Genomic DNA, 9,812 nt, shown 5'->3' with positions numbered 1-9,812 from the left:
AAAAAAAAAAAAAAAAAAGGGCAAAGATATCAAGTTTGTAGAGCAAAAGACTTCATAGGAGGTAAAACTTGGCTTTCAACCTGGATTGTGTAGGATGCTCACATTATTTTTATTTTATTTGAGGCAACCCAATCAGTGAGCACTTTTTTATCACTTAAGTTTCATATTTGAAATGGCTGTCACTGGGGTAAATATTACAGTAAGTGGTAATATAAAGGAAGTCTCAGAGAAGGCTCATTTAGTGAAGAAGTTAAGCATTACTTTCATAGTAAGACAGAATAGGCATTTATATATATTGTTCTGTTTTCTTTATTTTTCGTTCATTTGTCTGTTTCACAAAACATATGACTCAATATTCTTCGTTTTTATATAGATTTTAGTTCTTATGTTATTGGTTTTCCTGTCTTGCTCTGCAATAGCAGATCTGACAAGTCAACAATGCTCCAGCTTTGTATTAAAAGAGCTCCTTCTAGACATCTCTGATCAGAATTTTAAACAATTAGGCCTTCTACCAGTTAGTCAAGGAAACACATCCAAGTAGCTCAAAGTATATTTCATACCACTAATGACATACTTGACCTCTCCACATGTCTTACATGGCTTAAAGACATCTCAAACTCAACACATGTAAAGCCAAACTCATAAACTTCCCCCAACTCCCCAAAAAGAAAAGTAAAAAAAACCCTAAAACCTGATCCTCTTGCAAGGAATGGCCCCACTATCTGTTTTCCAAGTTAGGAACTTGAGTGTCATCCTTGCTACCTTCCTTTCCTCACACCAAGGTATTATACCAAGTCCCTTAAGTTTTAGCTCCTAAATATCCTTTGATCCCTTCTTATTCTCCAGAATAAGAAGATCTCACAGGGATCTTTTCATGATCCTGATACTAACTCTTCAAGAGCTCATGCCCAGAACTCTTCAATGGCTACCCCTTACTCTTAAGCTAAAGCCAAAATTCCTTAAACATTGCCAAAAAGATCGTGCATGATCTGGCCCCTATATCCTCATTTTTCACTGTGCTTCCTCCACCATGAGGCCTTTCTATTTGTCATTTCTTTTATTAGAATGTTCTATTGGCTCCCTTACCTCCATAACTTTTGCCTTATTAATATCTACTTATTTTCCAGATCTGAATCATGCCTTTCTTATAGAAGCCTTTCCTGTAAGTCAAGTCCTCCTATTATAGGATCTTTTAGCACAATGTCGCTTTCCTTTATATTAAACACAGTTGTAATTCCATAAGGGCAGAAAATGTCTTCCTGCACCCCATCCCTTTGCTTATAATTATAATCCTGAGCCTAGCACATAATATACATTTGATAAATATTTTTAATTGAATGAATGAATTCACTGATCTCAAAACTCTCTTTCAACTGAACTCATCTTGCAACTTGGATTTTATTTCTCAATATTCCCCAAGGTAGACCCTCTAATCAAACAAGTGCCTTATTACTTCTTTCCCTCTTGCCTCTTCCCATACCTGTTTCTAGAGCATTTACCTTTAAGACCCTATTGACCTGGGGTCTTAAAGGTAAATGCTCCAGCAGAGTACCTGGCCCATAGGAGACACTCAACACATGCTTGTTGACTTGAAAGGCAGGCTCGAGACCCATTTCTCTAACCCCAAACGTCTTTTCTTCTCAATTCCGATACTACTAGCTCTATACTCAACAATCTAGTATCTAATTGTACGTTGTTTCAATTATTATCTTCTAATTGTTTCTTTATACCTACCTCAGGTCTCCACATAGATTATGAGTTGATTGTGAGTGGCTACTATATTTTCCAATAAAAAACCTGGAATTGTGCTATTTATTAAGTAAATACAGAATCTGTCCACCAAGGAAAACTACCAAAAAACATGATTTCATCTAAATTTTTCATAATATCTTCTTAATAAGTAATAAGAGGTACACACTAGTTTTCACCTCTGTTCTTCCTTGTCTTCTCCTTTCCACCAGTCACCCCCTGAGAAAGGTGTCAATGGACAGAGAAATGTCTAAACAATGGGTAGAAGGAAGAAGACAGGCAGGACTATAGGCTGAGATAATATGCAAAAATGGAACTCTACCCCGTGAATTTCAAAAGCAGCCATCTAAAAAGATCCTGTTCATCAATAGTAAAACTACAATGAGATTACTTAATGATATATGTTAGGTGGTAGAAATAAAGAAATCTTATATTATTTCAAATTGCAAACTGAAGTTTTCGGTGATGGATTTTTCTTTTCTATCAACTACAAATAGCTTAAATGTTTTCTAATACAATAAGCCTCAATTACCCAGACCATTGGGGAATAGAGAGCCACTGGTTAATTTAATTTTCTGGTTTGATGAGGGTGAACTGAAAGCCCTCTTTATGTCTCAACCTTGTTACTGACAATCTTTAGAAAATGTGTGAGTCTATTTTTCTGCCTTAGTAGCTACAATATGGTTAATGTTATTGAATCTTTCTCTGATGATTGAAACTATTGTGATGTGTCAGGACTGATTCAAATACAATTGAGTGTGAGCAGTTGATGCAATTTGTGCTAAGCCCCAGGCACAGTCTGAGAACTGCCTTTTTGAGTAAGTTCCTGATTTCAACTTATTCATGCATCTCAGCATCTCTTTCTGTGAAAGTTTAGTGCAAAAACAAAAACTCTGATTAAAAAGAGAGGGAGAGATTTTAGTGAATGGATCTAGTTAACTGATTGATGTTCATTCATTCATTCATTCATTCGTAAGCCATTTGTAAAGTCAGAGGTAGGAACCTTCCCAAGATAGCTGCAGAAAGACCCAGGCTAATATTTGTGCCTGGTCAAGGGTGGCTATTGTGGGTAGGGCCATAGTAAAGGTTGGACCAAAGACTCCAGCTGCTGGCAGTGACACTGGAATGTGGTCTAAGCCAGGTGTCCCCCAGGGGCCATCGCTGGGTGTAAGCTCCCTCACAGAGGTAGGACTCCAGCCTTGTAGGGGCTTGAGAAAAGGTGCTGCTGGGGAGCTACCCAGGATGTCCACGGTGCATAATGATCCACAGATTAGGGTATCTAATCAGCATGGACTCCATTCCCAGTTTTGGACCCTCAGTGCTCAGAGCAAACACTCTCTGCTTGGCTGCTGCTTCCCTCTTCATCCTGGATCGCCTTCTAGGCCCCAACTCTCAGCTTATACCTTGGAGAGTGCACCTGGGTCCAACACTCTCTAGTGCTGATTTCCTTGAGACATTCAAGGGAAGATGGAGTAGCAAAGAGATGGAGAGGTCTGCATAGTCTGCAAGTCCTCTGTGAAGGCAGCCCTAACCCTATCTTTTCCCCCGGTCAGTGTGGCCTTAGAGGCGAGGACTGTGGATTGCTCCACTCACCAACCTCAGCTTACACTTTGTTCCAGGGAACCAGCTTAGACTAACTCTCTATCACTCATTTACTAGAGACTCTCATAGGTGGTCTGGAGCACGGAGGTAGAAAAGTAAATCAATGGAAGGCTGCTGAGCAGGTGCGGGGCTAGCCCCTTAGTTCACCACTAACTAGTTGCCATCTTCCTGTTGGGACTATGACTTTTGAACCATAAGCTTAAGGTACAGAAGCCTCTTGTACAATTTGTCAGCCTTACTGCCTTATTAATTCAAATAATTTGTAACTTATTTGAAGTTTCTATGTATAATATATCAACTGAGATCTGAAAACAATGAAAATGGGTTTCATGCTTTAAAACAGAAAGGAAGGAGCCCATTTTAGGAAGATGCTCATCCAGAATGAAAGAAACAGAAGGGACTAGATTTTTTTAAAAATAAAAAAACTGTAAAAGATTGATAAATTTAATTAAACAAGATGTGCACCCTCTGCTTGGAAAAAAATACATTCGGCCAAGTCAAAGGACAAAAAACGGACTGGGAAATATGACCAGACAAAAGGCTAATCTACCTTATGTGTAAAAGGTCTTAGAAACTGACCAAAAAGAACAAAACCCCAAAAGAATGTGGACAAAGAATGTAAAAAGACAGATGACAGAAAGAGAAATACAAATGTTATTTAAAACATGAAAATATACTCAGTCTCACTTACACTAAGAAAAATGTATATTACAACTACACTGAGATACAATTCCTCACCTATCAGACTATGAAAACCCAAAAGTTTACCCTATAGCCCCAGCTACTTGGAGGCTAAGGCAGGAGGATTGCTTGAGCCTAGGAGTTCTAGGCTACAATGTATTATGATCACACCTGTGAACAGCCACTGCACTTCAGCCTGGGCAACAGAGCAAGACCCCATCTCTAAAAAATGTTTTAAAAACCCAAAAGTTTGAAAATACCCTCTGTGCCAAGGCTACGGAGAAAGAAGGACTCATACATTCCTCATAGAATTGCAAAATGGAATTCAATTGGTAGTATTTGTCAAAATTTTAAATAAATTTACATCTGTCTAAGCAATCCTGCTTCTGAGAATTCATAAAGATACATTCGTACCTGATGAAGTTGTGTATGCATTATATAACATTGTTTGTAATAGCAATAAACTGGAAGCCTGTTTGCTGTGGTGGGTACAAATACACAAACAATGGAATGATATACAGCTGTTAAATAAAATGAGAAAGTTTCCTATACACTGAAATGAGAAGCACTCTAAGCTGCAGAACCATGCTGTCTCATGTAAAACAGAGAGGAAATTTAAAATACATATTTTTCTGTTCTTACATTGTCATAAAGACTGAAATAAATACAAACAGTACAATATAAAAACAATTTGCATATGAATTCACAGAAGAAGAAAAATTAGTGGCTAGTACACCTAAAAAAATATTGAGTGTCTATTATATTCCTGGGATTTTAGAGCTGAAAATGAGGGACACTGCTGCTACTGTTTTAAGCTCAGCTTAAAAAGGTAAGACAACACATGTATGCATTGACAAGGAGTGAGAAATCCAAGTCATATATCTTTATATTTTAAGGAATATCAGAGTAAGGAGATGGGTAGAGAAGGGCAAAATACGTTTTGCTATTTTTAAAAGTAGACTTACTTTAATTGCTGAATACAGGGAATAGCCATAATGCTTCTTGAACTCTATTCGAATGTCCAAAAGGTCAATTTCTGATCTGGACACCATTATTCGGTTCAGAGTAAACTCATCAGTTCCAGCACCCTGTTAAGAAATGCAGGTGTTCACAATACAAATGTCATTGGTCACAAAGCAACACAGAGATTTATATTCATAAGAATCAGATAATGGTGTGCAAAATATTCAACTACAGTGATTCCTTTTCATTTATTATCAAGCTCATCATTCATTATTCAAGAAATATTTGTTGAGCACCTACTCTGTGCCAGCATCATTGTAAATGCTACAAAACAGAGATTAGATATCCATGTTAAGTTTCCAGTTTTGTAAAGAACACAGGCAAGAAAGTAAGCCATTGCACAACAGTCTGACATGTTGAAAATATTGGGTACCATGGAAGCATACTTCAGGGGGGCCTAAGAAAGATTAGGGATTAGGAAAAGTCTGAGAAAGTGACATTTAAGCAAGGACTAAACAGTCAACAAGGGGAAGGAGTAGGTTCATGCAGGGAGGATAGAAAGGTCCTGTAGAGGAAATAGCAGGTGTGAAGGTTTAGGGCAAGAAAGAATGCCATGTTCAAGGATACATAAGTAACAAATAGGGATAACAAGAAAAGTGTCTGGAAAGGCCAGACCTTGTTAACCATGAAATGAAATTCTGACTTTATCCTAAGTGTGGAGAGCTACTGTAATATTTTAAACATGAGAATGTTGAGATCAGATCAAATTCGTGGTTTCAGAAAATCACTTTGACTGCAGTATGAGAAACAGATTGCAAGGTAGGAGTAGAATGAAGATAAGGGAGTAAGACTGAGGCTTTCAGACTCATCTTGAGGAGACTGAGTAATTAAGGAAAGAGATGACGATGGCCATCCCTAGAATAAAGGCAGTAGGGATGGAGAAAATGGGAAGATTTGAGAGTTTCTTATGTAAATGGATTGACAAAACATAATGAGGTATCACTACAGGGTAATGAAAAAGAGAGATAGTGTAAAATTTCTAGCTGAGCAGTTAGGTGGATTTTGACCTAATGATGGCCAACATACTAAATGATATTCCATTCATCTATGTCCAGCAAATGCTTATGAGCATCGACTATAGCCAGGCATTATTCCATGTGCTGTGCATATGGTGGTGAACAGAACAGATTATATCTCTGTCTGCATGGACCTTATGTTCTAGTAGATGGAGACAGACAGTAAAGCAAATTAACTATTGCTTAAGTAAATAGTGATCAGAAATATGAAGAAAACAAAGCTGGAAATGGCATGGAGAGTGATTGAAAGGGAAGCAACTGGCCTGGTATAGTTAGGGGAGACCTCTCTCAGGAGGAGAGCTGAGACCTGAAAGATGAGAAGGAGTCAGCTAGAGAAAGATCTAGAGGAGGAACATTCCAGAGAAGGAATGGATGCAAAGACTATGATGTGAGAATAGACTTGCCACAGTTGAGGAATAGAAAGAAGCCTGGGGTGGCTGAGGCATAGTCAACAAGGCTGGAGAGTAATGCTACGACTTCGGAGAGTTGGGCAAATTCCTGTTGGGGCCATTCTCTGGGATGACTGAACAGGGGAAGGGGAGCAGATCTGGGGCTGGGCAACTTGAGGGAAAGGATGTGTTCACTTGGGATATAACTTTGAAAGTACATGAGGGACTGCAGAAAATGGCCAGTAAAGAGATCGAGGTAAGCATCTTCTGTGCACAAGGCCCTGGCCTAGGGTCTGAGGATAAACAAGAGCCTGTACTCATGGAGCTCATCATCTGGCAGTAAAGACAGACAAGCAAACACAGGGTTACGGCATCATTAAAGGCCGCCAACTCAGCTGGGTTTATTTTAAGTAAGGCAGCTTGAGAGGCCACGGGATCTACTGGGTCTCAAGTTTGAGGTTTGGCATTCTAAAACAAGTTTTACTGCCTGCACTTACTGTGAAGTAGCGAAAATAATGTGGTCAATACTTTTCTGTACCTATCTCTATATGGATTATAATACTATTAACCTATGAGACAAATTAGTAGACAAATTAGCTACTGCAGAAAACTAATCTAAGTGGAAAAGAAATATGACATTCTATCAACATTAAGTCATATTTTTACCTTCTCATTTTTGTTTCTTTTTTTTTTTTTGAGACAGAGTCTCACTCTGTCACCCAGGCTGGAGTGCAGTGTCACAATCTCAGCTCACTGCAACCTTTGCCTCCTGGGTTCAAGCAATTCTCTGCCACAGCCTCCCGAGTAGCTGGGATTACAGGCATCTGCCACCACACCCAGCTAATTTTTGTATTTTAGTAGAGACGGGGTTTCACCATGTTGACTGGGCTGGTCTTGAACTCCTGACCTTGTGATCCACCCGCCTGGGCCTCCTAAAGTGCTGAGATTACAGGCGTGAGCCATTGTGCCCGGCCTGTCTTCTTATTTTCTATTTAAAATAGAGGATGAACTTTTAAAATCTAAAATTATACATAAATTTTCATCTTTCATACAAGTAGAATATTAGCATTTACTGAAACTTGTCATATTAGAGAAAATGAGACTGTTTTAGCTAAATACAAATCAAGCTATACCTACTTAGAAAAAAAATTATTTCATAAATCCAGGTCTGTTTATTTTGAAGAGAAAATCAGGTGTCTGTGTAAAGAGTGTATTGTATTATACCTTGATTTGCTGTAATATAATTTATCTTAAAATGTTTAAATTACATTAAAATAACTAATTTTTAAATATTTGTTCTACTATTTGCATACTTCCCCAAGGGAATTAAGGGACACTAAGAATGCACACGAACTTTCCAGACCAACCTTCAAAGCTCGATGCAGTCTTTCTGCTAAAAAGGCCGGCGTGTTCCTCACACAATGAACTGTCATAAAAAGCAAAGTAATGTTCAGCTCCACGGAATAGAAATTGGGTTAATCTATAGTAAGTAATAAGTTTTTTAAAAAGATTCTTTGGACTGTCATACCACTCTACCCCCTCCCCACAACTGGCTTTTACTTGGAATGAAAGAAAGGCTGCTTACCCTGATTTACAAAGCCTTTTAACGTCATATTTGCACAGAACTTTAGCACAGTAATTATCTCCAGCCATGGGGAAATAAAATTACCTGCCAAAGAAACTCCCACAGCGACTGACTCATCTCTGGATCCCAGACACATCGAACACCTACGCTTTCACTGATAACTCCCTAGGGTGCGACACTGCTCAGCTACTAACATCTCAGGCTACTGATGAACAACCCGGGCCTGACAACTGCAGCGATGTTGCTCCAAATAACTCATTAGGCACGAAGGGGCACTGGAGTTCCATTTAAAAGCAATTATTCCCATGGAAAGAATTTTCTTTTAAATGACTGGATTAGAATTTATAGGCTGGTTAGAGTGACTCCATTAGAACAAGTACCTGTCATCTAAATTCAGTTGCCTAAAAAAAAAAAAAAATACAATCTTCCAATTCTTTGTTTTGAAATAACAAGAAAAGCAGAAATAAAACAAGAAAAAGGAAACTGACAGAAATGCAAGACTAAATTATCTTTTAAATAAAACGAAACTAGGAATAGAAAAGTCTGTAGGGAACAAAACCTATTTATAGCAACACAATTATTTTCATAATCTTAAATCTGATCTCTAGGTAGGAATCCAACCAAAAGTGAATGGATTTTATAATGAATTTTGGAGCTCAGAACAAGAATAACTGACTTTCACATCGTGGCTTATAGACTCTCTTAAGGAAAGCTAAAAGACTTTTGGCTTTTGTAAGTGATTTAAGGGAAACAGAAGGAGAAATGTATTAGAAACCCAAACATGGCATTTAGAATAAAACTGTTACATGAAGTTGTCTGACAAGAAACTAGCCATTTAAACTATTAAACTCACATTAAAGTAAGCCATAATAGCCTGATACAAAATAATGATGCCCACTTTCATTCTATTAAGCTTTTCAGTCACCTCCCTGCCAACTAGATTTGTACAATCCCTTCATGATCCTTTCTTCCCTTTAGCTTGCCTTCTGCTTCTTTATGTTCTTACCTACTAGATTTGTTCTTTGTATCTGAAAGTTTTGGAAGGTGGCAGTATGTTTTAGTGGGAAGGAGGCTTTACCACCCAGCACCACAGGCACGGAAGCTTGGGAGTCCGTTAGAGTTAATTACCATGACCAAGTATTCATAATTGCCCATTCCCTACCCTCTTCATTGTCTTGACCACACTTTCATCAGGCCTCTCTCCTCCCACAGGTTCCTGAACTCTGGCTTGCCCCCAGTCCTGAGCAAGCCCTAAAATGCAGAACATGCCTCTGTTGCAGCTTATCTTGAGAGTCCAGCTGTCCACCGCCAGACGTGTTTCCTGTCAATCCCCAATGATCACACCCTCGTGCTTGCCCAACATTAAAAGTTGCTGCTAAGACTTTTCTATTGGATTTTGAAACTTTTGCACATTTTTTCCCCCTGTCTTTTAGAGACACCCAGCCGAGTCTTGTATGTTTCTGAAATCAACATGTTTTCTCTATTGAAATAGTTTTTCTGAATAAAGTCTCTCCTTACTTAAGCCTGGATTTGTTTTTATTTGGCAGCTAGTATGCTCTTATTACATGATTCTAAGATGACACAGCTCAGATGGTTTCTCATGTCAAAAACTATGTGTTGACCATTGTATTGGATTCCTCTTGTCACTCAGGCTCTGGTGTAGTGGCACCAACATGGCTCACTGGAGCCTTGACCACCTGGGCTTAAGCACTCCTCCCACCTCAGCTCCTTGAGTAGCTGGGACTACAGGTGTACACCAACCCACCC

The 9,812-nt window shown here is 38.7% G+C and overlaps 1 protein-coding gene across 1 annotated transcript in view; it reads right to left on the bottom strand.

Annotated features, from left to right (window-relative positions):
- The window catches only part of ANXA3 (annexin A3), a 61,081-nt gene that overhangs the window by 1,549 nt on the left and 49,720 nt on the right, over positions 1–9,812 (bottom strand). Inside the window, exons 11-12 of the mRNA XM_011941731.1 lie at positions 7,828–7,886; positions 4,998–5,120 (exon numbers count right to left, since the gene is read on the bottom strand). Of these exons, the coding sequence (XP_011797121.1) occupies positions 4,998–5,120; positions 7,828–7,886 (182 nt within the window). The remainder of the gene's footprint in view (positions 1–4,997; positions 5,121–7,827; positions 7,887–9,812) is intronic.

The sequence above is a fragment of the Colobus angolensis genome, unplaced genomic scaffold (genome assembly GCF_000951035.1).
Source record: "Colobus angolensis palliatus isolate OR3802 unplaced genomic scaffold, Cang.pa_1.0 Scaffold200, whole genome shotgun sequence".
Lineage (NCBI taxonomy): Eukaryota > Metazoa > Chordata > Mammalia > Primates > Cercopithecidae > Colobus > Colobus angolensis.
This window is presented reverse-complemented; position numbering and strand designations above follow the sequence as displayed.